Genomic DNA, 27,070 nt, shown 5'->3' with positions numbered 1-27,070 from the left:
ATAACAAGTTCAGAACAGAACAGAGGAATGACTTATTCACACAACACAAGAAGTCTAGTGGTGCTTGCTGCCAGAACGGTGGTAGGTTCCAAAACAATACACGGTCTCAAGAGTTTTTAAAAATTCCATACATCCATGGAATAAAAAGCCATACAAAACATCATCCCCACAGAGGGACTGGCAGAGCTGACCTAAGGAGTAACCCAATATGCTTCCCTAGAAAAGAGCACAAGAATAGAGCATCTGCTGTCAACTACTGCTTAGCTGTGCAGCACAAGCAGGATTGAAACAATGGTTCTGTCATATACCAGGATCAAAGAGCTTTACTGGGCTTCAGGATAGGATGGCAGATGAGCCCAGCAGTATAGATCTTCCTATGAAAAATGATCTCTGCCAAAAACACAGAAAGGAACAGTGTTGCTCCAGCACACCACTTCTCCTAAATAGAGGTGAAACAGTGGTTTGAGACTGTGATACAACCCATAGAAAATTTAGCTCAAGCACAGCTTGAGAAGATAACTTGCTTCCCCACCTTCCACAGCATTTCTTAGGAAAAAAAAAAAAAAAATTCTAAAGAAACCTAAGCAGCTTAAGGAAAGATCTTTTCATCATTATTGCAATTAAAACAGGATTGACCATTCAAATGACAACAGGCTTCTAGTGAAGTATAATTAACTACTGACACAAAGCCTGAGAAAGTAATATGCAATTTCAGGACGAAGACATGCAGTGTTTCACTTTAAGTGGCTCAAATATGTATTAAAATAGTAAACCAAAGCAAAAACAGAAGCACCCTCAAAATTGAGTACTTCAAGTTGTCAGTCTTGCAGCTCTCTAAGCCAGAAAATAATCATGAAGAACATACCACTAAACACAGATCACTGGTACTACTGGTGCACATACAGAAGAACAGTAACAGCAACACATCTGGTAAGTTACAATATACACTGACTAAAATTTCTGGAAACACAGGTTTCTGAATGCTTTCAGGAAAGCCCTGCCACCTTCCTCTAACCTGGTAACCATAAGCAGGAATTCCCAATGAACCATAAGTAGCATGGCTAAGCACACGTTAATGTAACCGTATCCCAGAATCCTTAATTTTCAGAAATTATCACCACCACAAATAGTAAAAAAAAAAAAAAAAAAAAAAGCAACTGAATAAACCATAAACAGCACTGATTATTTTTACACAGAATCCCAATGACCTTCTCTTCCCAAAGGACATGCAGTATGTTCTACACAAGATGAAAACTTCTTGTATTTTAGCTCCTTGTGTATATTATTGTTACAGTCCATTAAAAAAAAAAAAAATTGTAACTCAGTAAGGCAAAGTTTCCTTCTCAAAAACAGCAGGCTACAACAAGGCCATAAGGCCACTTAAAATCATACAGACTTACTTATTTGGTGAAAATACAGCTTCAAAAAAGCTTCCTGTATTACTACAACAACACATCCCCCATATTTGCAATCTTTTATTTTGGAAAGAGAAAAGTCCATGCTGAAATACAAGGCAATTTAGAAAGTAAGATGTTAAGCAACCTCACTGCAGAGCAAATCTATAAAGTGCAAGAAGTTTGTCCTATTAAGAGGTTTCATGTACTTAGTTCAGCTGTTTCCCCCTACCCTTGTTCAATCCTGACATTTGCAGTGTACTCTTCTGCTACAACTCCATTTGATCACTATGGGTGCCACAGAGTCAATCTTCTGTGATCAGCACTGAACACTGAAGCTGATAGACTCGTAATATCAGTATGGCTTCATAGATAGATCACCAGGCTATAGTGCAAAGCACCATGAATTTTTTTTTTTTTTTTTTTAAGCACAAAAAAAAACCAAGCAAACAAAATAAAACACAAATCTAGGAGATTATTTTTTTTTTCCTTCAAAAAAAGGGAACCATCTTGCCTGGTATCTAACATGTTCACAGCTCACTGAAAAAACATATTCTGAGAAGAATATCAGCATTCCACAGCAAACTGATGCTGAACACATATTCTGTAGCCTTCCACCACAATAAGAAACAAGAAATATTTCACAGGTATCAGACAGAACGTAATTATGGGTGAAACAGAAACTGAAAACCTTGGTATTCAGCAAATAAAGAATCCATCCCCAATTTCACCTCCCTACTTCACTGAAAAACTAACACATCTTCTCCCCTCCTGACATAGGATCTAAGAGACTGCCTCACAGGGAAAGACATTCAGTGTTGAAACCAGACAGAGGCAGTCTGGTTTAAACAGATGGCACTCTATTTAGAACAATTTCACTGTTAATAACACGATAATGGCACTCTTTCTGGAACGCTTCTCATGATCTCCTAATATCACTGTAAAAGCTTGGAAACTAGAATAAGCTTTCATGAGGCATTAAGAAATCAAGCCTGCAGTCAGTCCCAATGTTCCGCCAGTACCACACTATAAACCAGTATTTATTCTTATTCCTATCTGCATATCTGAAATGAATAACCTAGAGTTCGCATTCAGCTACGAAGAAACAGCATTACCACAGCATTAAGAAATGATTTAAGGCCAAGTTACTGAGTGGCTGTCCTTCCAAGTTTCTTTCCAGAGAAATGGTACTACATACTCAGTCTGAAGAACACAGACACACACACACACACACACCAAAAAAAAAAAAAAAAAAAAAAAAAAAAAAAAAAAAAAAACCCAGCAACACAATCAATGCTCCATAATCATATATCAATGGCATGCAAAACTCCAAGCTCCAGGGTCGAGCACTCAATAGAAGAAAGGAGCAGCTTCACAGGAGAAGCAGGTCTTGAGAAAACCTTTAACTTTCAGTCACCTTTCAGCTCAGCTGCAGGATTTCACACCATCTCCCCACCTCTCCTACGGAAACACACAGCAGTGCTCTCTCAGGACGCACCCGCTGACGGCCCCCCAGCTCAGCCTAGCGGGCCGCTTCAGCTCTCCCTCCCCCGACGAAAGCAGCCCCGGGGGCAGGCGGCGGCCGGGCCGGGGGCGGCCGGGCCCGAGGCTTACATAAGCGCGGGGTGCGGGGACGCTGTCGCCCATCGGGTGCCTGGAAGCCGCCGCCTGAGAGGAAAAGGAGGCCGAGAGGAGGCTCCGCGCCTCAACGAGAGGCAGCTGCGGTTCGCGCCCCCGCACACGGAGACCCTGCGGGCGTCCGTCCTCGCAAGAGCCGACGGGCAACGGCCGTACCAGGAGAGGAGAGGAGAGGAGAGAAGGAAGCAGGAGAAAGACCTCGCTGCAGCTCCTATCCAAGCCTCACCATCCCACAGTACTGGCGCGCACCCTTCCCGCCAACACCCCCTCACCCTTTCCTCCAGCGCCGCTGCCGCCACCTCCAGCCGCTGCCAGCCCGCAGCCCAACAACGCGCCCGCCCATTGGGCCGTTCCCGCCCTAACAAGCCCCACGCCGATTGGCTCCTCCAATCGTCCGCTTCCTCGTCCTTAGATCATCCCCCCTCACCCACGCTCGGGCCGGTGGTGCCGTCGCGTGCCCGTGAGCTGCCTCGGTGAATCTCCGCGGCGGCAGCACTGCGGGAACCGGGGGTCTGAGAGCAGCCTCAGAGTTTCCACCTGTATGTGGCGCTGGGAGAGAGGGGGGAACAAAGCGGAACAGAAGCTACGCGGAACGCTCGTGTCCAGCCGCGCTTCCGTTAGCGGCTCCGTCCGCCGACTTCCGCTTCCGGGCAGCCGCGGTGTCCTGGCGGAGGGTCGCGGAGCGGGCAGGTACTAAGCGCCTGGAGCGGGGAGTGCGGGGAGGAGGCAGGCCCGGCCCACTCAGTCGGGGAGAGCGGGGCTGCCCTGCGCCGTGCCCTGCCGTGCCGCCCGGCCCGTCGCGTTCCGTTAGGCCGCCATTTGCACCGACCCTGGGCCGCGGCCCTTCTCGGGGCAGAGGGCATCCGGCTATGCCGCACTGCGGCTTGCTGCCGGTGCGTGGGGCAGTGGGGGGCTGCTCGTAACCCTGCCGGTGGGAAGGTAAATACTGATAGGAGAGCAAGGTCGTGGATTTGCGTGGCAAGGTTATAGACAGACAGATGGTTGTTTTTGTTTTGTTTCTGGTTTTTTTTGTGCGTGTTCCTTTTTAAAACTTATTTATTTGTTTATTTGAAGAGCAGATGTTTTTCAGGTAATAACAGTGTTAGTTATCTTGTTCAGATATGTTCCTCCATCCCTTTGGGCCCCCATAGCCAAGGCTCATACAGAGCTGCAGGCTTTGAAGCTGTCACCTTGGCACGGTTTCATTGCAGACAATTCTCCTACAAACTAGGGCATGAAGGGCTGCTCTTTGCTACCAGATACATGCTCAAATGGGAAACTCATGTTGAAATAAGTCTTACTACACTGCGGAAATAAAGACTTTAAAGCAGTTGCTGAACAAAACTGTAATTACACTAGAAATATGCAAAACAAACAGAGGCTGTAGTGTTGTACAGAGTTGGTTTTTTCAGAGGCAACCCTGGGGAATGGTCTGGAGAAGGAGAGGCCCAGGGGAGACCTTAGCGCTCCCTACAGCTGCCTGAAGGGAAGCTGTGCTGAAGTGGGGGTCAGCCTCTTCTCCCATGTAAGTAGTGGTAGGACTAGAGAGAATGGCCTTCAGTTGTGCCAGGGGAGATTCAGGTTGGGGATTAGGAAATGCTTCTCTGAGAGAGCAGTCAGGCCCTGCAATGGGCTGCAGGGAGGTGGTGGAGTCACCGACCCTGGAGGTGTTGAAGAGATGTTTAGATGTTGTACTGAGGGACATGGTTTAATGGGCAATATTGGAGATAAGTGGATGGTTGGACTTTTCCAACCTTGGTGATTCTACAACCCTAAAACCTCTTAATGTTCAACACAATTCCAAATGTAGTAGTACCTGCATCCAGTAGAATAATTTTACGGACTTTAAACTTACTGCATCCTGAAATTTTAGAACTTATGTTTTAAAACATTATTAGTGACAGCGAGAAATAGCAGCTCTTCAGGCAAATACCAAAACAAAAAAAACCTCTTGCCTACTATTTAAAGAAAATGACCCATTTTCTTACAGCATAAATGAAGGTAATGCTTTAAGAAATGTGTTTTTTAACGGCTTCCAGCTTATTTGCCTTGTACAAGGAAACAAGATTGCTTTGTCAGAGAGAAGTTTAGCTGATTATCCTTCTGCTGGATGTATTACAATTTTATGAGTCAATGATATAATGCTCACCTATAAAGTGTCCAATGCTATTATGGATGCTTTAAAGCTAGTTATTTTGCCGTTTTTAATATGTTTGTATGTGCATTAATGTTTTTAACAGGCTACCATTCCATAAGAATTTTAACATCTAACGTAATGCACTACTCTTTTATATTTACATTTAGATTATCCTCTGTTGTTTTTCTTTTTAATTTGATAGTAAACTGTGGAGAGTAAACGTAGGTTCAGTTAAATTGGGTAATTCACAGGTTTTCACGTCTTTGAATTCCAGTTATTTGAGGGTGCTGGTTTAAGCATAATAATATTCAATAAAGGTGTGTACATAGGTCACTAACTTGAGATTACTTTTTTTACATTGTATAAGTGACTTGTAGTTGTGAAGTTGTCTCTCCTTCTCAAGCCACATCACTATTTTCGAATTCTAAATATGCAATTAGGGATATTTTACTGGCTTAAGATGAGGAAAAACTTGTAATGTGGTTTCTTAGCTGGCATATCAAAAAAACCAAAACCTACAGTGTGGAGTATTTAAACCATTAATCAAAGATATTTGTGTAACACTATGATATCAAACCTGGGTGAATTATTATTTTAGTTTCCTAGGTCGTGTGATTTTCTGTTGTTTAATAACACAGATTCTTCTGTTCCTGGGCAATGTTTGTGTTATGTTAATGCTGTGTATTTCAAGGTCTGTGTTAATGGTCTTTTTTTATTAGCAAAAATTCCATTTCTTTTTTTGTTCCATAGATAAGATAATGTTATTATTTCTTTGGAAATAGTTTTATGTGGAGACTCTTGCCTTTAGACATATGGCACGTTAAAGTAAGCATGTATGATTTCAGACCAAATACCAACTGTTGTTATATATGGGAAAATAATTTAAAAATCTAGCACAGTTTGCTTCTTTATCACCAGCTTCTGAAATGCAGTATAAAGTCTCCTAGTACTTTTTTCAAAGGTGCACTGATCAGAAAGCAGAAGACTGCTTTGTGTGCAACATTACTGTTTTGGAGTACTTTTTGTAACCACCTTGCTCTTCCTGTACTGGTTATAGGTACATCTGAGCGTTTGGAGAACAAGCTGATGCTCCCTGAGAACTGAAATTCATCTTTGGTTGTAGGTATGGGGCATGGAGGTGAACATGGCCATGGCCATGGCCGAACAGAGCTGCCCGACTACAGGCAGTGGAAGATAGAGGGTACTCCACTTGAGGAGGTCCAAAGGAGGTTGGCCAAACGGGGTCTCAGGGATCCATGGGCTCGGTAAGTGCAGGAGCTTCAAAAGTAGTATTGATATGTTGCTTAACATAGTCTCCCCCCCCCTCCCATTATGAACTATATGAACTTTGCTCAAGTACTCTTCAATCATGGTTTCAGAGTAAAATCAGAAGATGTAAGAATTGTGTAACTAGTTTAGGGAAGTGAGTCTGATACTACATTAGTGTTACTTGCATCTCCTGTAAACTGTACCGGTATGAAGACTTCAGAGCTGCTACAGTTACTTGAACGCCTACATGATAGAAATGTAACCATCTCACTGCATATCCAGAAAAAAACTCAACATTTTTCCGAAGACCTTTTGCCATGTTTATCACACTGGCTCCATTGATCCTGTTTTATTCTTTTGGTTTTCTTTTCCTTTTAGTAATGAAGCCTGGAGGTACATGGGTGGCTATGCAAAACCTGCCACTTTAACAGAAGTCTTTACCAGGGGACTCAAGTGGGGATTTGCAGCTTTTGTCGTTGCTCTTGGCATTGAGTATGCCCTGTTTCCCCCAAAGAAGAATGGAGGACATCACTGAAGATCAAATATAACAGTTCTTTTCACTACTAAAATGTACAAAAGCCTGCTGCCCACTGTGCTTATAATGTGCATATAAAAGTCTATCACAGGTAAAAGCGTGTTGCCTTGCTTCTGTTACACTTTTATAAAAGGATCGAGAAGCCAGAGCTATTTCCCTGACTTCGGTCTAGGGAAGGAAAACAAGGAATATATATACTCTTGGGCTTGCTGTACCATCTTTTAAAGGGAAGCAGCCCCGCTCTTTCAAATCCTGCCAACATCCTACTGAATGAAATTGAGAAAGTGTGATGCTTTTGAGCAAAAAATTCTATTTTACTCCTTACAGATTTAATAGCTGTTATTGCAGGTAAGGGATCCTGCAGTAGTTATTTTTTAAAAGTATAACTTATCCACTTTTGTCTTTCAGTAAGAAAAAAATGCTACCTTAAAGCTTTAAAAAGTATCCAAAACTGCCTAGAAGTGTGTGAAAATACCAAACCTTTTGCTTAATCATATTGAATCCACTAAGTTACAGATACTGTGCACCAACATAATCTGTTCTTTGTAACATCCAGAAATTAAAACTCATGTTTCTACCACATTTACTAAGCAAAGTAGTGTACATTTCATTCAGCAATAGCTGTACCTTATCTTAGTATAACCTCCAATACACTTGAGTGTAAATAAAAGAAACTGAAAATAGAGAACAGTTGTTTTTTCTGGTATACAATTCCAGTTATAATTTTGCATTAATACGGCTTTCTTATACTATTTTTTAAATATATCATTTCTCTTTGCATTATTCTTCCTAGAGCGCTTTTTGGATGCCTGGGGTGAGGGCACATAGTAAAAAAAGAGCCTTTGCAGAGCTAGGAATTAGCACTGTCTGGATATCCTATTTTATATCTTTGTTATGCCCTCAGTAAGGAAAGAAAAGGCAGTTATACTACGTTTTCAATTCAGATAATAGGGTACCTATCACTAAAAAGAAAGCAAAACTGATGCTACATACCAGTAGATAATTACAGTGTACATCCACTGTGAATAAAGTGGAAAGTTTTTTGGGGTAGCCATGTCACAGATGCAGGTTTATTAAAATAAAATTGAAGCTCCTACCAAATGGCTTAAAAGTGTCTTTAAAACATATATGTACACAACATTTTAAAGTGGAATTACAATGGGCCTTTATTTTTAGAGCCAGTAACCATCTGTTGATGTGAGAGGGCAGCAGTAGTGTTCAGTGGAGCTTTACACCTCTGCATGACATTGCTCAAAGCTCTGTTCATAGGGCACACAACAGCTTTACTGAACTCCTTTTTTTGCCTAAAGTCTTTTTGAAACATCTCCACACAGTTCAATCAGTCTGTGAAAAGGCAAATCAAGAACATACTGTGTGAAATCCACTGCACCAAGAATTTCCATGTTGTCCCTTAGATACTCCCAAAAAGCATACACATTTGCAAAAGCTAATGCTCACTTTTGTCTCCCTCTATGTCGGCCTAAGACTAAACTGTTAAATTTCTACTGAACAACAACCTAAAATTCAGTTAACTATTAAGAGCCAGCATTACATGTGCTATCAGTGAATCTTAGCTTTGGATGCACATTTCTCATTTCAGCTGTTCCCATACTTGATGCATGTGCCCACACACTGCCTCCCAGCCATCCTGCCACACTGCATAATGCTTCTGGAAACTCTAAGCAATAGTTGCTCTTGGTTTTAGTTTCTTGTTGGTAAAGCTTGTTTTCATACTAGTCTACAGGTTCACATTTTATTGGTCTCTGTTCTATGTTGAATGCTTGAGTCTGAAGTTAGGTTGCTGCAAGTCCCTTGGGATGAATCTTTCAAACCATCAGTCCTGCTGCTTCATTGACTATTACAAGCAAATTAACCTTTACAGGTCCCTTCCAACTCAACTGATTCTACTCTGATTTACAGCAGCTGAAGAGATACGTTTTTCTTTTCCTATCACTAGCAGATGGAAGCACACTTAGAAGTTACAGTAAGCACATTTTCAGAATGCATAACATTGGTGTGCTGCTTAGTTTAATTGGGCAGAAAGATTGTAAAATACAAAGAAACAAACTAACGTGTTCTTCAGTACCTTTTTTAAGGGATCATTTGGTTTATCGAGAGTTTATCATAGACAACCACAATTTTACATAGGCATAGTAGGCACATCAGCTGTCAAGCTGGACTAGCTTCAGTAAAGTTCCTGAATTTATGAATCACCGTGGGATCATTGAGGGACAGAATAGCCAGGCAGCATTTCGGCCTCACCCCTTAGCTGCTGCCTTGATTTACAACGAACATATTTTGTCAACATTGTGCAATATAAAAATATTATACAGGACAACTCCTATGACAGATACGAAATAAAAGTCTTTATCATACACTAAGCTTTCCTGAGAGCGCAGTCCTACCTGCCAGCCTCACGGTCGAAGAACCACGAAGGTAAATCTCCATCACCGGAGATTTACCAGGAGCCGGTAGCCATGCCGCGCGTGGCGGCCGGCGGGAGGCGCCGCGTCCTCTCGTAAAGCCGCGCCGCCATCTTGGGTGAGTTTGCGCAGTTCGGTTCGCTCTCCTGAAGGAGATGACGGAACCAGAAGCGTAGTTCTTGCCTCGCCTCGCTCCGAAATACCCAACAGCCGGAGTCACGATAAACCGTAAGAGCTGACGAACGTGGCGCGGCAGAGAACAACGGAGGGTAAGGCAACCAAGAGCACCGCCCTCGTCCCTCAGCGAGAGGGATCTCGACCTTGCACAGCGACTGCTGCTACCCACGCGCAGGGGCGGCTGAGGTCTCCAGCAGCCTTGGGAAGTATGAGGGAAAAGCACTTAAGTCACTCTCTGAAACATAGAAGGGCGTCCCTCACCGCCCTGCTCGAAGCCTCGCCCGTTCCCACGCCGGACCCGGCCACGCTGCTGTAGACGAGACCTTCCCGGCGGGCTCGGGTGCGTTATACCTCCCGCTCTTCCTTTCCCCGCGCCTGCTTTCCGCACACCCTGCGCGCTCCGAGATCGGACCCTGCCTGGCCCGGCCCGGCCCGGCTGTCCGGGAGCGGGCCGGACTGAGCCGGATGTGGGTGCGCGGCTGCCCGCGCTGCCGGGGAGACGTGAAACCCGACACTGCCTTCTCTGGCGGGGTTTGCCTCGGAGATCTGGAGAGCCCTTTCGCTTGGTTTTTCCGTGTGTGATTTAAAGTGACTAGTGAGAAAGTGGAGTGGAAGTCTACGTAAACTCCTTGGAGTAAAAGCGAACTTTACTTGTTTTGATGCGAAAAACTGGGGTTCTGGCCATCTTTAAATGGCAGTTCGTGTGGTCGCTGGTAATGTACGTGGGAAGTTACTCAAGCCTGGCAGAGGAACAAGAAGCGTGAAAGGTCCTTTCTGAGACTTCTGCTTTCCCTGCCCGTTCTTTTACAGGGAAATTTGAAAGCTGGGAAGCACGCTGAGTAATTTTTAATGCTGAACAAAGTCATATCACAGATCTGAAATGCAAGGGGCTTCTGCATGAGCTCATCATGTGAAGGAAACAAAGAGCACTTTCCAAATAACTACGGCACTGATGTTATATCCTGTTTTTGCTGCTGCAGAAACAGTTACAAAATGTTAAAGAAACAAATGCTGTCCAAAATGACAGGCTTTGCTTAGACCTAGTTTAGAGCGTGAAATGTTTCTTCGTCTCTTTTGAAAGGCTTTTTTAATGCAAGGCTTGAGATCCGACCATATCCTGATTAGTACAGCATTCTATTTGCCTTGCTAATCACACAGACATTTGAATGTTGCACAACGTCTGCATTGCAGTCATAGGAGCAAAGGTTTCAGCATGGTGTTAAGTATCAAAGAGTAAAATTGTTTGAACCTTGTACAGACTCCTCTTGTTAATGCTGACGGGGAGTTACGATAGCCTTGCGTGTGCTTGTGTGCGAACTTCTAGTATGCTGTTACTTGCTGCATAAAAAAAGGTGTCCTTCATTTTGGTTCTATGCTGTATGGACTGTTCACAGCGTGAAAAAGCTCGAAAATAGGAGTATGATGAAGTTAGCATCAGAGAAACTGATTAATGTAGTGGTGGGTTTCTGTCTGCTTCTTTGGTGTGAAATGGAAATGACTTGTGCTTTTAGGAGTAAATATGCTTGCTTATACTCTCAGATGTTTATTCTAAAAAATAAAAATCTTTTGGACTTTGTTGGCACAGTCACAGGTCAGCCTAGGCTTAGGCAAATAGGATTGTCAGAAAGGTAGTTTCCCATGCAGTAGGTGAGAAATTAACCGGTAGGTGTCAAATCAGCTTTAAAATCTTACGTTTTTTCAGGGAAGCTTGAAAGTTAATGAAGACCAGAAATTAGTATTCAGGTGCTCTTTGATCTTAACCTCCTTGAGTTTTTCTCTCAGCCTTTTTAGGAGACAAGAGGACTGATGAGTCCTAGAATTTATGGTTTTATTTCTGGAGATACTACAAGTATTAGAATAGCCCCTTTTCTGAGAAAATTTGGAGTGATTGTGAACTAAAATAGCCAGACTTACAGAAAACTGCCCCCTCCGTGGCTTGTTTTCCCTTACTGTGCCTGGGGGTTTCCTAGCTCTTTTAACAGAAGGAAGGAAAATTATTTTTGTGCTCTGTGTAGGCCATGTCTTTCATTTACCACCCCTAAATGTGACCTTTCAGTGTCAGTGGTGATGTCAGACTTGAGCTATTTGAAATGATTAACCATCTTCCTGTTCCAGAAGCTTTGCATTGAAATATTTTCTTATTTAACACTGCACTGAACAGAAAAATTCTCAGTATTTTGTTGTGGTAATGCTGGCAAATCACATGTGCACAAGAGCACACAACCTGCTGGGGCAGCTTTAACTCTGATGACTATGAACTTTTGTTTTCTGTGTTGAGAAGATATACTGTTTTTTTCTCAACTCATGTTTTTGGATGTAAAGATAAAAATGCTGTTTCAGATACTGAAGATCTTCATGTTGCTCTTAGTCGTTGCCCACTGAGAACCCTCAGGGAGGGAGTGCATTTAAGTCACACATTTCACTTCCTCAAGTGCTTTTGAAAATCCTGGCTGTAAGTACCTGGGGGTGCTTTCCTATGGGAGCATTTTCTGTCTCCCCCTTCTGGAATAAATTCCATCTCACAGAAAAGTTTGTTTTTCTGTGAGACATCTCACAAATAATACTTGATGCTAGTTTGGAAATCAGAAGTTAACAGCAAAAATGCTTTTCCCCTGATAGGACACTGCACAGTACAGATTACAGTTCATGGGAGTGGAATTCCTGCTTATGGATCCTGGCTCCATTCCTTCCGGTCACTCAGGTGCATTCCATTGCATTGTACTGAGTGCACCTGACCTTCCCTGGGTTGGCCTTGCCTTCCACCAGGTGCTCAATCACTGCTTCAGGCCATGTCTTAGCATTTCCACTATAGCTGTGCTTCTCCAGTTGTACCAAGCAGACCCTTGTGTGAAACAGCATGTTCAGAAGTACATTCATTTTGTCTTCACAGTTCATTTTTGTTGGAAACACTTTTCAGCTTGTTCCCAAATGATGTGATGTGAAGAAGAACACTGTGCCTGTCTCTTTTGGGTTCTGAAGAACAGAACTGTATCTGAGTGCTGCTTTTTCCTGGTTCTGTGCTGTAGCAGGAGTACCATAATCATGGACCATCTCTATGTGCTTAGAAGTATGTGTTGAACGCACATGGTATGTGGTACGTGTAGAGCTGACTGTTTAGGAGACTGATAAGCAAAGGTTATCCACAGCCTTGTTACTGTCAGGTGCTTTTGAATACTCTGTGCTACTGAAAATGAGCTTGATGACATTTTGAGTTTTGCAAATACATTTGGTCTCATTTGCATGGTGGTACAGAAGTGTAGGAGTTTTTAAGCTAAGTAATACTTTGCTCTTCTAATGTGGTGAATTTATGATACTTTACAACAGAAACTTCTGTTTTGTTTCTGAAGGTGGCACCTTGGGGTCATAGCAGCTGCTTGTGTTAAAATCCCTTAGTGGTTTAGTCATGTTACCAGAAAGATTATTCTTTTTTGCTTTCTTTTTTTTTTTTTTTTTTTTGTTCTTTAAATAGTGATGTCTTTTCCTGCTGTTGTGGTTGTCATAAAGTGTAGGAAAAATCCACTGCCGTCTTTGACTCCATAGAAAATATGGTTCACAAGGATAGCTGTCGATAAAAAGAGACTTTGCCACAGGAACTTGAATTTGATTTCCTCTTTTCGTGAGTAGTAGATCTTAGCCTATGGTTTACTCTGATCCAACTCTTACAATTCTCTGTGTAAAGTCAGTTAAGTGTATAGAATTATTTTTCATTTAAACAGCTCTGAAATGATAATTGATTTTCAAAAAAAGCTTTTAGATGAGTTCTCCTTAGCTGCTTAGCGCACTTAGACATAGTATGTGTTGTTGAATGTGACTTCCAGGGCTGAAACTGATTTTAAAAAAATGTTACCCTGATCTTACAGTGTTACTACGTATTAGTCTTTGATGCTCTATTGGGTTTTGTTTTACAGTGTGGTTTACACAAAACCATATGCAGTGTATTAACTGAACTGCTTGTAAGTGCTAAGATTTGTCTTCAGATTGCTCATTTCATCTTTCCCAGTGTACGTAATGGGGATCAGAGAGGGACAGATAGAATTTCCATAGTGGCAACGGAAATTGATCATAGCACCCTAGTTACTTTGTTAATCTTGAGGGGTTTTTTTCTTTCTAGTTTTGAATTCTTTCAGTTTTCAGTATGGGTATCACGTGAAAAAAGAGGTGGTCTGTGGCTTATCTGTGCCTTCAGAGTTAACTACTTGGCATATTGAAGGTTGGAATTTTTTCTTTTGAGCGGTTCTTTGACCTTATTGAGCGTGGAGAGTGTGGGGGAGGAACCCTTCAAACCCTGGTAACTCAGTGGAATCACTTAAAGTGGTGCTAATAAATAAGGCAATCTACACGTTCCTGAATTTGAAGGTAACTAATATGTAAAAATAACTACGTTGTTTTGGTTTTTTCAAACTTTGAAATGGATACCTGATAAGTGTTTCTGTATTTAGTTTGTTGTTGTTTTCATTGTTTTGTCTACGGTGTGTGGTTATACTATCTCTTAAATCTCAAAATGCTTCCTTTAAAATGTCTTCAGACATTTGGGCAGGAGACTGAGTGGTGGGTTGCTGGAAAGAGATCAGGGCTTTAGACTTCAATTGCACTGGAACTGAAATCTCTTATTACCAGAAACCCTTGAAATACAGACTTCTTATCAGCGAGCTGATGACTCTTGTTTCACTTCCTATGGAATTCACAGGCTTGTATTAAGATAATTTTACTTTAAAAGAACTTCCATTTTTTTTCTGATCAGTATGACCTACCAAAGATTTCTTGTTCTGTAATGAACATCTGGGAGAACCCCTTCAGAACAGGAGGTCCATGTAAACTAAGTTGGCATTTTAGTTATAAGGGAGGTATGACAAATGGGAGAGTTAGCTGTGCAGTAGATTTAGAACCTATTATTCCTCTTCCACAGAATTCCTTACGTCGAAATGGATATAGTTACAACTGAAGGCCAGAGACGTGCTGTAGCAGATACAGACTTCATGTCATGTTGGCCTCCTGTTTAAAAGAAGGAAGGCTGGCAGTTTTAAAGGGACACCGAGAAAGTGATGACCAAGTGCCAAGTACCAGCTGTCCTTATTCACCAGATTGAAGAAGAATTGGATAAAGAAGAAGATGAGATGATGATTTTCCTGTGCCGAGACCTTGCCCCTGACTTGGCTACTGCTGGACTTAGAGAGCTTTTGGTGGCTTTGAATGACAGGGATAAACTATCTCTTCTTGGTTTGTCTGAGCTGTTGTACAGAGTTAAGAGGTTTGATTTGCTGAGGAGAATCTTGAAGACTGAGAAGACAACAGTGGAAGCTAACCTTAGCAGGAATCCCAGACTTGTCCCTGATTACAGGTATCTATTTCAGAAATGTTTTGTGTTTTCTTCAAAATACGTGTTTTCTTTGTTTAATTTTTAAATTGTTTGTTTGATTTGTCTTGAAAGTGAAAGAAAAACAGAAAAGAATATCATGCAAGAGTTATAGTGAAAAGATTGTCAAGTTTAATCCCTAAAATAAACCTTAATGACTTATTGACGGTCAGGGCATTGGAAGCATCTATCTTCAAAGAGTTTGTTCATCTTAATTTATTAAAACTGTGATGATTGTGTAGTTCTATATTAGCAGATAGAAATGATGCCTTATAGAAGTATCATTAATTAGATAGATTGTCTTTTCTTGCTTACTTTGGGCACATAGCCTCATTGTAGCTTTTCTCCGGTGACCTATCTCTTACTGCTCTTTTTTCTTTAGCTTTAAGAAGCTTAAATTAAGAGAACAGAGTGATCTTCCCTAAGGGATTTCAGAAATAAGTGCATACAATCATAAGGAAGATTTTCCTGTGGTGACATGTCCCTGAAATAAAAACCCTATCACTATTAGGTTAAAAGTCAAAGGTGTGTTATACTGTCTTGTATTCTTTCTCTTAATCTGTACTGAAATATTAAGGAAACTATTTCTCCAGCAGTCAGTCTGAAGAAATACTGGTGCTGACAAGCATGATGAGGTATTTTGTAATTGGATATTAGAGCAGAGTAGGTGTGTGTTTGTTGTTGTTGTTTCTTTATGTTGTTGAACTGGGAATGTTGTGTGAAGACTGGAATGTGGGAAAAATTGGGTAGTTGAACAACGGTAGGATCTTGCTAAAAACCAGTCCTTTAGAAATGCCTCAATTTTATTTCAGGGTACTAATGGTGGAGATTAATGAGAATCTGGAAAAAGAAGAAGTGAGTTCTCTTGTTTTTCTACTCAGAGATTTTGCTCCTCGAATGAAAATGGCAAAAGATAAGGTAATACTTTTATTCTCATCTTTTCCTCTAGAGCAAGGAGATTAAAGTAAAAAGGGAGGTGGCTAGGAGGAGAAGAGGTTGTACCATAATGGATGGCAAGGCAGGAGTAGGGAGAAGTCAAGTGTGAAAGGAGAAGTGGCTTGTATTTCATTATTTTGTTGATGTTCTTGTTTTTAATGCAAGAAAAGAAGCTAAAGAAATAGTTGGGGAGAACTCTGAAGAGTTTCTGGAGCAAACAGGGTTGGTGTGAATCTCACAGGCAGAAGACACAAAATAAAACCTCTCTTCAGTGTTGCTGATCTGAAGATTCAGATCTGCAGGATCTCAAACCACTGATAGTATTAAACATGTCTTGATGTACAAGATCACTTTTTATGTTTGTGCTCTTCCATTTACAAAATAATAAGGTTTTCTTAATAATGTCATTCTTTGTATATTTGCATTCTGAATATTTGTTCCAAGTGCCAAAGAAAGTGAGGATTCAAAAAGCTTGGCCACTCTGCATGCAGAACACTGAAGGCTTCTTTTGGATTTTTAATTTTAACCAAAGGAGGGGAGAAATCCTGCAAATTTCCTAAAGCTTTTCTTATCTACTGCTTTGTGACATATGAAGTGATGTTTCATGTGGCTGGCTATGTAGTAACAACGAAATGCAAGGCAATTTCTTCAAAACCTTTGAATTGTTTTTAAGTCTATCACACCGTAATAATAATAATGCTAAGACCTCTAATATTTTCCAGGTAATCTCTTCTTAGTGTTTCAGCAACAACATGCCCAGTTCCTGAAAACACAACCTTTAGCACCTGAACATACTATTTCAAGTCTGTTTTGTAGTGATAAAGAACAAATGACTGATATGTGTTAGGACTTGAGAGAACAGCATGAAGCTGTGTTGATGAAGGCTCAGGCTACGTGTTAGGAGAAAGTTGTTCACTGGATGGTGGGTGGGCACTGGAACACACTCCCCATGGCAGTGGTCATGGCAACAGCTGCCAGAGTTCATGAAGCGTTTGGACAGTGCTTTCAGAAATATGGTTTGGGGTTTTTTAAGTGGTTTTGTGTGGAGACAGAAATTGAACTCAGGAACCCAGGATATTCTATGGTAACAATTTGGTTTTCTGTTGCTGTTACAGAGTTTTCTACGTCTGGTTATTGAACTGGAGAAACTGAATTTGGTGGCTCCAAATCAGCTGGATTTGATAGAAAACTGTTTCCGAAATATTCACAGGATAGACCTGATTAAGAAGATTGAGAAGTATAAGCAAGAAGGTAAAATACTTTTGCACTGCTTAGTTTTGATAGTAAGGATACGATGCAGTCTTTAACTAAAGACGAAGTGACAAGTCAGAGTATTAGCATGCTCCAAGCAGTTGGTCTTTTCAAGCAGGTCCTATATCACAGTGTATTTCTCTGTGTGTTCAATTTTCAGCTTTCATGTCCTCCATTCATTCTCAGCCTGTGTATGTAAATGCCCTTCAGGCATCTCTCCCTAATCTCAGTCTGATTGATCCTCCTTACAATTCAGGGGTAAGTATATAGTAACTCAGACAGATCCTTTATATCTAAATATTACAAGAAATTGAAAGAGGATTCATCTTTGCAAAGCCTGAGGAGTAAGAAATGGCTAGTAACAAGAATACTGTTTGGGTTATATTTATTGTTTCTGTTACGTAGTATGTCTGAGGCCTGATAGAAATTGTCTGACAGTCAGGTCTCCTTTCAGTAGCTCCTGTGATTTTTATGTATATATTTTTTTTCTTATTCATGAAGAATATAAAATCCTTTCTCTTAAAAGTGTTTTTCTACTATTCTGGGGAGTGGAAGGTTTTGAGTGTTTTTTGCAAAACACAGTGTTCTTCTTATATCTGTGGACTTTGCAGAACACAGGGAAAATAGCTTTTAAACCTTAGAAGCAAAAAGTTGTGGCTTGCTTCAGCTGTTTTCTTCGCTTGTGTTTATTTTAATCTGATTTTAACTGAGGTCTCTCAATATGTCAAAAGTCACCCACTCAGTTACTTCCAGTCAAACCCTATTGTGTGCAACATTGTTTATGTTTGACTTAGGTCTGATGTTGTAATAATACTGACCTTTCTTGAAATCTTTAATCTTGCGTAGAGATGTTTTCTGATATGTATTTAATAAATATCTATCAAGCTTACGTACAGAACGCCACAATTAGCTCTTATGAACAAAGCAACAGGCTTGTTTTCCAAACTACTAATGGGAAAGAATTTGTACTGACTCTCCATATTGTGATAATATTGTTTTAACTTCCTTTTGAATTTTATGAAAGTTTCTACTTACCTTTGTATAGGTAACAATACTTGTATCTTTAGAGAGACTTTTTCTTTTACTAGCATAGGAAATAAGCTTTCCTTTGTTCTTGGAAAACTGATTACTTTTTGGGGAGGAAAGAGTTTTTCTCTTTTTTTTAATTATTGTTTTAAAATTCTAAGTAGTTGGATAGGTTTGAATCCAAAAGATGTAATCTTTTTGTTGAGGAAAAGAAGTATTATCACATGGTATTTTTAAAGCATGATTACTAGTTTTGAAAGAGAAAGGGAAAATAGACTTTTCTTCATTTTAGTTTCAGAATGTGAACAAAGAAAAATCACAAAATGGAGAAATCTTCTTTCAAGGTAAGAAAATTTTATCTAATATTTGCTGTCTAAAGATTGGCTGGGTTAGAGCTGTACCATGAATTTCATTTATTGAAAGAACAATTTTTTGATGGCCGTGTTTATGGCTAACCCTGTTTAATGTCACAGGAGCAGTGAGTATTTGGTACCGCTGAAAACTGAGCCTTGTCTTATTATTTGTTTGGCTTGTATTGCCAGAGCTTCAAACTTTCTTGGAACTGCTGGTGCCTTCCAGTCAGACAACTTTTAAATAGAATAAATATTAATAAAATAGTGAAATAGGACAACTATCCAGCTCTGGAGAGCAGTGTAGTGCACCTATTCCCATTAGGTCTTGACTAGGAAGTTTTTGCATCAGTTTGACTGTGGATCTTCCACCAGGCCATCTAGGAAGTTTTCCAGTGAGTACCAGGTTCTCGCTGTGTGTGCTGTATTCTTTTTGGAAACTCACAATACCTCTCAAATACGATGGTTTTAAAGAGACTAGCTGACTGAATTCTCTCAGAGTAGGGGAGAGATTGTTTTTATTGCTTATTGTTGTGCTGTTTTCCTTTTCTAATCATAAGTAATGTAGAGTGCAATCCAAATAACATTTTAGCATGAGCATTTTTATTTTCTCCTTCAGTAATATACATAGGAACTAGGAGGACTAGGTGAGAGAGAACTTGACCAAACTATATAGGTTCTTTTTTATCTGTGTTGCTGTCAAAGAAATAGCACCAATACCACACACTAAGATTACTTCTGTATGCTTTAACCACAGAAGAGCCAGTCCACATGTCTATTCAAGAATCAGGACCAGCATCACATAAGGTAAGTGCTTTAGTACTTATGATGCATGTATACATGTAAGTTTTTTAAAAAAAAAAAAAAAGTAGGTATTTGGCTTAGTTTTCCTTAGGTTTTGTTTTAACATTTCCTTTAGCTGCACGCAACAAGAACTGTATGTACATTCATAGCTTCATCAGCAATAAATAGATTCTGTGAATTGCTCTATGCAGTTCTAATGTAAATTAAATGTATAGGGAATTGCCTATAGCAAATTGTTCCTTTGGTCATTAAAGGAACAGGGGATTGTGCAGAGTCATTGCAGATTATTGGATGAAGGGGCTTTACACTGTTGTACTAAATGAGGAAATGAATGTTGTCTTGATAAGCAGAGTCCACTGCATCCCTACAAATCACAGACATTATCTACTTATGCTGACAGTGTGAAACTTAAAGTTCCCAACATCATGTTAGCAGTCACGCTTCAGGAAAAAACACAGGATTGCTGTGCTCATGGGTCAGGTCTTTAAAAAGCTTCTCTATCCCATCTCCACTCTCAAACTTCCTTCTCCCATTCCTGGTCCTGTCTTAGTTTACGGATCATTAATGTAATACGATAGAATAACAGCAGATGAAAGTTAAGGCCATACAGGAAATAAGGAAAAAAAATTGTGAATCCATGTGTCCTGAAGTTTTGTTACACAGGTGAAAACATATTGAATTCCAGAAGATATGCTTCTACTAGTCACTCAATGGAAAAGCAACAGAATATGATTAAAAGGGCTAAAGTGATTAAACTGGACAAAAGAATCAAGTCTGTAAGATAAGAGAATGACATAACAATTTGGTATTTATCTTTCAGTTTCCTCATGTGTACAGAATGCAAAGTCACCCTTTGGGAGTATGCCTGATTATAGACTGTATTGGTAATGACACGGGTAAGTCTCTGGAAATTAAAGCTCCTTTTCTTATTGGTTTGTTGTTGTTTTTTTTTTTTCAGGTAATTAGAACATAAAGAATATGATGCATATTTTCCAACCAAACTAGAGTCATGTTGTCTTAGTCAGCTTTCTGTCAATTACAGTTAATTGTCTAAAGAAAGAAGTTGGGAGGGCCAACCTGAGACTCTGTGTGAAAGAACTTAAAAGGGGAAAGGCTGATGTCAGGGGGAAGGAAATTACATCCAGGGAGACCAACAGAGTATTTATGCTACAGCTGCGCAGTCGATTATTGGCAGAGATGGCAAAGAAAACATTGCCACCATTCCATAAAAATGAATCTGTTACAGACCAGAAGTGTAAAAATATTGGACACCACTGATTTTGAATTGCTGAAAGCAAATGGTCCTTTGTTAATAATACTTCCAGTCCAAGTTGTGTGTTACGCAGTTTAACTGAAACTGTTGTAGTAAAAGAAAAAAATACTACCTAGAATTCAAAGTAACAAGTCCTGTGGTTAAAATGTGAATTTTTCTGATCTCCTCATCAAAAATAAGAATCCAAAAATAGTCTTTACGTAAGCAAAAAAAAAAAAAAAAAACAAACCCAGAGAAAAAAACCAATCCCACCCTTCCTACCACCCAAGAAAAAAATCATTGGAACACATGGGCTAAAATTAAAATAGAATGTTTGCAGCCAATTTTTATTAGGCTGGGAGATATAGGAGAAGATCAGTGAGATATCTTTTTTTCTTTTTTATAGGGACCATTAGCAGACAGATCAATTATTGATGCAGTTAGTGAAGAGAAGTGAGTGCAGAGCACAGACACAAAATAAAACCTTGCTGTCTGCTTGATAATATTTTAGGTAAATAGTATAAAACAATGCAGTTTGCCACTTGGGTACAAGAAACTAAAACTAATTCCGGATCCTGCCAGGTGTGGATAAAGGACAGGGAAAACACTGAACTCACATGCGACTGGAAAACATCCTTTGGAATCTGTCTTGCTGGGATAGGCAGAAAATTTATGAACTACTTTTGTAGCAAAATTAAATAAATTTTAAAAAGCCCCCAAAAATGCATTTACTGTGTATAGAAACTAAGTTCTTTGATCTAATGTACATCATTTCTACTCAAAAAGTGTTATGCCAACTTTGCCCCAAGAAAACAGAGCCTGCCAAGATGGGAAGGACAGGGTCAGGGCAAGGGCTTTTGAGACTTTAAATAAACAAATAAGTAAATTCTGCTCTGTGAGGAGGCCTACTTCTTCATTTCTGCTTTCTTCTCTCTTTTACGGTAGCTTTAGTGAACAAACAGACTTTTTGATGGAAGGCACGTATACTTCAGAAAACCAGTAATAAAGAAGGAACTACTATGTCAGTTCACGATCAGAGGTGCATAAATTTAGATTTACTCATCATTTCAAGGCACAGATCTTTTTTTACTGGCAGTGTAGACCCCCTTAATGTTACAGTGAAATACAAATACATGCACACAACTTACGATGTGCTGTTCTTGTGCTCATGTAAGCACTTCAGTATTTGCACAAGAACAGGAAATATGAATAAGAAAATCCTGCTGATTTGAAAGAATACAAATGGATTATGTTTTCAGCAGATTTACCCGCAAATTATGGATTTTCTGCTGTTGTGCCAAAAGTACCCAAAGCAAGTCTTAGTGTGCCTCTGTCTCCATTCATCTGTATAGCACACAGAAGGAATTAAGCCATGTTTATGCCTCAGATTTCTAAAGTTATCAGCATTAAAACAAGCATTTTAACATGATAGAAAGCAAGGCTTGCACTGATGTAGATTACTGTTTAGGAGAGGTGCAGGGCATATGACATTATTTCAGGGAGTGTTTTAGAAATGTGTTGACTACTTGAGAGTTCTCGTGCCGACAGACTTGTGAAGTCTGAAGATACCAAAGAGAGAGAAAAAGACAAGGAGGAAGTTAGGAATTACATCTGTGGCATGCATTTGAGTCTGCAGCTATCCCAACATTTAATATGAGGAAGCTGAATCAGTGATAAATGCTGCAAGATCAAGTATCACAATGATTAAAAATGCTCGGTATAAACAATGTGGATTCATCAGATGCTGATAAAGTTCAAACTGAAGTTGCTTTTGTTGCTATTCAAGCAGTAATTGGCTGCTCTTAACTTTTTCATTTCCATTTGAAAGTCAGGATTTATTCTTGTGTTGTAAACAGAGGAAGAGAAGGGTAATTTTTTATGTAGGAAAGGAAACTCCTTAAAAGTCACTGGTGGTTTGTTGAGGAATTATTGCTGCTCTAGGATGCTGCATGTAATCTCTTGTTTTATCTTGCCTCAAAGTGAAAATGCTGTATCTCAAACTTGCCATGTGTAAGTTCTGATTCATTTTTAAGCAATAGTATCAGCTCCAATAGTTTGGGTTTATTATTTTTAATCGTGACACTTAATTTGTGTGTATGATCTAAGGTGCTACCAAGTTTTGTATCTTTGTTTACACACATGCTAGTGAGATGAAGAAATTCTAAGAGCTCTCCTGTTGCTGTAACTGTCATTTTGCATAGGCACTACTGCCCTCTAATGAATGAAGTGCTTCATCAAGTATATGACTTCTGAATGGTGCTGAGCTACTCCTGTGTAAAAGCACCTTTTGAATTGTTCATGTCTTCCACCTTGAATTTTCAGAGCATATTTTATTGTCTAAAATAAAGGATACTTTGCTTTCTACTTACAAACAAGCAAGTCTAGAGTATTTGAAATATTGTACAAAATTTAATCAAACAAAGTGGACTGGAACAGAACCCTATATGTAGCTCCTGTTCATCACCTCGCTATAGTGCAGAGTGTATTTCTACCCTGTGTTTTGTTGATTAAATTGATTAAATCTGTTTTCACTGTGTGCTTTTTGAGGTGAGGCTAGTGAAACTCCTGCTTTGCTGCTGGTTACCTCTGAAATTAGCTTTTGCTAATCAGCCTTTGCTAATTAGGAATTGTTAAATTTCTGAAGTCAGGGGACAGCCTAGCTTCTTGGGACTGTAAGGCGTTTTATATTGAAGTGGTACTTGTTATCTTCTGTCACAGTTATCAGATACTGCATGTGGGCAATGTATACATTATTTCTACTAAGGGTACAATGCTACAGTTATAATTTGTAGTAATAATAAGCTGGTTCTGTGAATGCTTAAATACATGTGAACTTAAACAACATGGATCTGGTTTCACTTCTATACTAATAAACATCCCAACTTTTTCAGAACATAGCATGCTTTCCTGCAGCTAAAGTTAATACAGGTAACAGATACGTATAGGCTGTGTACAGTTTTAATTTTTAGGATATTGTTCAGCATTTTATTTCTGAAAACGCCGTTTTGTCCTCTGGCTTGCCACAGTTCTCCACCTGGAGCTTATCACTTTTAAGTAATTTTTAAGAAATTTTGTATAATAGTAAGCATAAATGACTGCAGTAGATTACTTTTAACTAGTGAAAGCAAGTCTCTGGATTATATACTTCTCTAATAAACATTCAGAGTAATTTTGAAAAGTTAAATAGTTGAAACAGACTTCCCTTGCTATCCAGCACATTCCTTTTCATATCAAGAATCTTCTCTGTGAAGCATTTTTTTAATGCCCTCTTGCCTCATGTTTTAAGTCCTGGAAACTTGGGATCCTGGTGCTAAATGAAAGCACGCTGAAGTCTGTGAAATTAGGAAAAAATTGCATGCTACAAAATAATGCCTTTGTCAGGAAGTGCATAAATCATGTTGAAAGACAATATACACATAGGATGTATGCCATGTACTGTTTGATCAATACCGAGTACTCCTGATTTTTTTAATTAGTGTGATGAGATAAACACCCTATTTCTTGTAATGAAATATTATAAATTCTGTAACCCTTAAAGACAGACTGAGGTACTGTGACTTAATTACATCTTTCTTTCTTCAGACATGTTGGAAGAGACTTTCAGAGGCTTGGACTATGATGTTCATTGTCACAAGCACTTAAATATGACTACCATGAGTGAAACATTGCTTGAAGTTGCAAGGTTACAGAAGCACAGGAGTTGTGACAGCTTCATATGCATATTGGTCAGCCGTGGAAATGCTCAGAGCATCTTCTGTACAGACCGCATCTCTACTGGATTCCCTTTGGAGCAAATAAAGAAATACTTTATGGCAGATTCATGTCCTGAACTCCGAGGAAAACCAAAGCTTTTCTTTATTCAGAGCTACATTGTGCCAGAAGATGAGCAAGAATTTACTAGTCTGGAAATAGATGGAAATGATAAGAAAATTATCTCTAATGCAAAAATGCCCTTGAAAGACACTATTCCCCAGGTAGCAGATGTCTTTTGGAGTCAGTGCAAGGTGGATGTGTCTACACTAGAAAAATCTCCAGTCCCATCCTCGTATTATCTGCGTTGTCTGGCTGAGCTGCTCCGCAATCCTCATAAAAGGTGAATGAAAATCAGGAAAAATGAACCTTTTTTCTAGGATAACTTACAGTCTTAGAGAAAGAGTTCTGCTAGATTTCATCCTTTCTGGTCCTGAGAAGTGCCTTCATGCTATGTTGTAAGTTAAAATACAAGTGTATGTGGTCCTGGAACAATGTCACAGGAATGCAGTCTAGAGTGAAAGTGAAGCTTCAGATTCTAGAGGGTAAGATAAGTGTGTTACGGCACTGGGATTTGTAGATTAAAAAAGGAAGCATCTGGGTGTAATGTATATTAGTGCTACAAAGGTTGAGGGCTTTAGACAGGACTCGAAATTGTTCTTCTTCAGCTTATGAAGTGCACACCTGGCTTCTTGTCAAATTAAAGATTGCCTCTTAAATTATTAAGAAGGGCCTTGCTTGCAAATAAAATGCCAGTGCCTGAGTTTACTCAGGGAAAAAGTCAATTGAGAGGGAAGGATTTTGTTCTTCATTTAGGTATAATTTACCCACTCTTCAGGAAGCCATGAGTTTTTCCAATTTATGATGTTGAATGAAAACTATCAAAGATGTTTGTCTGTCCAAAGAGATTATCAAAAGAGATCTGAGCAAAAATCAAATGTTTGCATATATAAATTTACCAGCAAAGATTTTCATTGTACAGCTGATCTACAAGAGCTAGCAAGCATTTTTCAGTGTACTTGTGGGTTCATATGTAGTAGTTTTCACAAACCCTGAAATCTTGCAAAGAAAGCACCGATCGTTTTGTTAAAATCAATATCATGACAGTGATTTGGGATGTAATGAATTTACAGAATGCATATTCAGCTTTGGGTTTTAAAGGCATAACTTCTGCAATAAAGGCTGAAATTTGAAACTTTCTCCTCACTGAGCCTATAGTTATCTTCCATCTGTGGATTGTTAAATAGTGTCTTCCTTCTTTGTCTAATAAAAATCTTTTACTTCTGTTGCTGCAGGAAGCTCTCTATATTAGATATCCATACGGAACTGAACAAAAGAGTCTATGATTGGAATCAGACCACTGACCCAAGCCAGCAATACTCACTTCTGCTCCAGCACACACTGAGGAAAAAACTTTTTCTTTCTCCCAGTTAACTGCTATTGGAAAGGACATGTCTGAAGAGCTGAGGAGTGCTTCCTCTGACTCGGTTTCAACCATGCTTTTACTTAGACTTTATTACTGCACATGTGCCTATTGCTTCCAAACACAGGTATTTAGAAGCATTTTAGGTTGTTTAGGCACTATAGATTTTAATATGAAAGACTGAAAGCCTGGATGGTAACAGCAGCTGTTGTATAGAACGGCAACACATCTTACAAGCAAGTGCAACAGGTAAACAGTGGGGAAAGAATTCTAAACTGTATGGTTGTTGGATTTTCCAGGGTTCTGTGTTGTTGTTTTTTTTTTTGATTGGTTGTTTGTATTTTAGTGATCTTGATGTGAATGCACTGAACTAGGCTTTTCTTTTGCTGCTTAAAAAAAAAGACAGGCCAGCACAAATCATTGAAATCTAGAATGTAAACCATTAAAATTCACTGAGTACTTTCTCATCACTTAAAACATGTCAGGAGAAGATGCTTACTCAGCATGCCTCCACAGAATTAAACAAAACAGAAGTAAGAGAGGGATGGTCTTTTTAAATAATTTTGATTCCATCTGCCTTGTATATTGGAAGTTCTAATTCACCCAGAACTCGTACTGTCAGTACTATCCATAGCACACCAGGATTGTATGCTAATAAATCAGGCAGTCTGGCATGTTTTGTGCTGTGTTCACCACTGATGCAAAAATGACTACATGTGGCAGCGCTTTGTAGTAGTCTGTGCAAATTATAAATAAATAGTGGGATTTTGGCAGGTGTTCCAGGGATGCTGAAATGCACTTCACTGTGTGGTACCAGGCAAAGTATAAGTATGCTGTTTAACACATTTGAACCAAAATGTAGCAACCACTGCTTCTTAAGACCAGATAAAATTAATCCAACACCTTCCCACACATACCTCTTTTGAATATGAAAAAGGTTTATCAGTTTACTAACTGGTTTGGTTTTGTTTTGTTTTAAGTTTCTCTAATCTGTCAAGAAAAGGCAGTAGTGAAAGCTGTAGCTTTTTTTCCCCTCCAATACAACATATAACTAACATAGAAAGTTCAGCTGACCTGCTTGTTGTGTAACAGTATAATCTGGAGGATTTATATTGAAATTTAATGAGTTTATTGCATTCTCTTCCCTCCTTATATAGTCTACTTGCAAACTTTTAATACTGCTATAGTTTCCTGATCAGGAAAAAATGCTTTTTCATTCCTCAGTATTATGTTGTACTTCTAAATGTTGGATTGACATTGTTTTTGGTAACCCCAAGTTTTATTTTTTCTTGTAAAACAATCTTTTTATATATTAACTCAGATAAATAGCAAATGAGTTTTCAAGTAGCTTC

At 39.5% G+C, this 27,070-nt stretch overlaps 3 protein-coding genes across 14 annotated transcripts in view; 2 read left to right on the top strand and 1 right to left on the bottom strand.

Moving 5' to 3' along the window:
* Positions 1 to 9,484, bottom strand: part of FAM126B (family with sequence similarity 126 member B) — a 59,359-nt gene extending 49,875 nt beyond the window's left edge. For 2 of the 7 annotated variants that reach the window (XM_048953185.1, XM_048953193.1), the window contains exon 1: positions 3,305 to 3,400. The gene's annotated coding sequence lies outside the window, so the exon portion shown is untranslated. Of the gene's footprint in view, positions 1 to 3,304; positions 3,401 to 9,378 lie in introns of those variants that run through there. The other 5 variants (XM_048953192.1, XM_048953194.1, XM_048953187.1 and 2 more) reach the window with 3 other exon arrangements.
* On the top strand, positions 3,598 to 8,015 carry NDUFB3 (NADH:ubiquinone oxidoreductase subunit B3). 3 transcript variants are annotated; one of them, XM_048953251.1, is made up of 3 exons: positions 3,598 to 3,722; positions 6,293 to 6,434; positions 6,817 to 7,998. In XM_048953251.1, the coding sequence occupies exons 2-3, from the start codon at positions 6,295 to 6,297 to the stop codon at positions 6,971 to 6,973; spliced, it is 297 nt and encodes a 98-aa protein (XP_048809208.1). In that variant the 5' UTR covers positions 3,598 to 3,722; positions 6,293 to 6,294; the 3' UTR covers positions 6,974 to 7,998. The 3 variants fall into 3 exon arrangements, with proteins under 3 accessions (XP_048809208.1, XP_048809209.1, XP_048809210.1); XM_048953252.1 differs by having other exon boundaries at positions 3,620 to 3,722; positions 6,227 to 6,434; positions 6,817 to 8,006; XM_048953253.1 differs by lacking the exon at positions 3,598 to 3,722 and adding an exon at positions 3,747 to 3,971 and having other exon boundaries at positions 6,817 to 8,015.
* Positions 9,485 to 9,550: 66 nt separating the features above from the next.
* On the top strand, positions 9,551 to 26,043 carry CFLAR (CASP8 and FADD like apoptosis regulator). 4 transcript variants are annotated; one of them, XM_048953223.1, is made up of 10 exons: positions 9,551 to 9,665; positions 14,480 to 14,911; positions 15,739 to 15,844; positions 16,978 to 17,113; positions 17,274 to 17,371; positions 18,432 to 18,483; positions 19,247 to 19,296; positions 20,114 to 20,189; positions 24,128 to 24,638; positions 25,591 to 26,043. In XM_048953223.1, the coding sequence occupies exons 2-10, from the start codon at positions 14,616 to 14,618 to the stop codon at positions 25,727 to 25,729; spliced, it is 1,464 nt and encodes a 487-aa protein (XP_048809180.1). In that variant the 5' UTR covers positions 9,551 to 9,665; positions 14,480 to 14,615; the 3' UTR covers positions 25,730 to 26,043. The 4 variants fall into 4 exon arrangements, with proteins under 4 accessions (XP_048809180.1, XP_048809177.1, XP_048809179.1 ...); XM_048953220.1 differs by lacking the exon at positions 9,551 to 9,665 and adding an exon at positions 9,800 to 9,913; XM_048953222.1 differs by lacking the exon at positions 9,551 to 9,665 and adding an exon at positions 10,227 to 10,340.
* Positions 26,044 to 27,070: the final 1,027 nt, after the last annotated feature.

The sequence above is a fragment of the Lagopus muta genome, chromosome 8 (assembly GCF_023343835.1).
Source record: "Lagopus muta isolate bLagMut1 chromosome 8, bLagMut1 primary, whole genome shotgun sequence".
Taxonomy (NCBI): domain Eukaryota; kingdom Metazoa; phylum Chordata; class Aves; order Galliformes; family Phasianidae; genus Lagopus; species Lagopus muta.
This window is presented reverse-complemented; position numbering and strand designations above follow the sequence as displayed.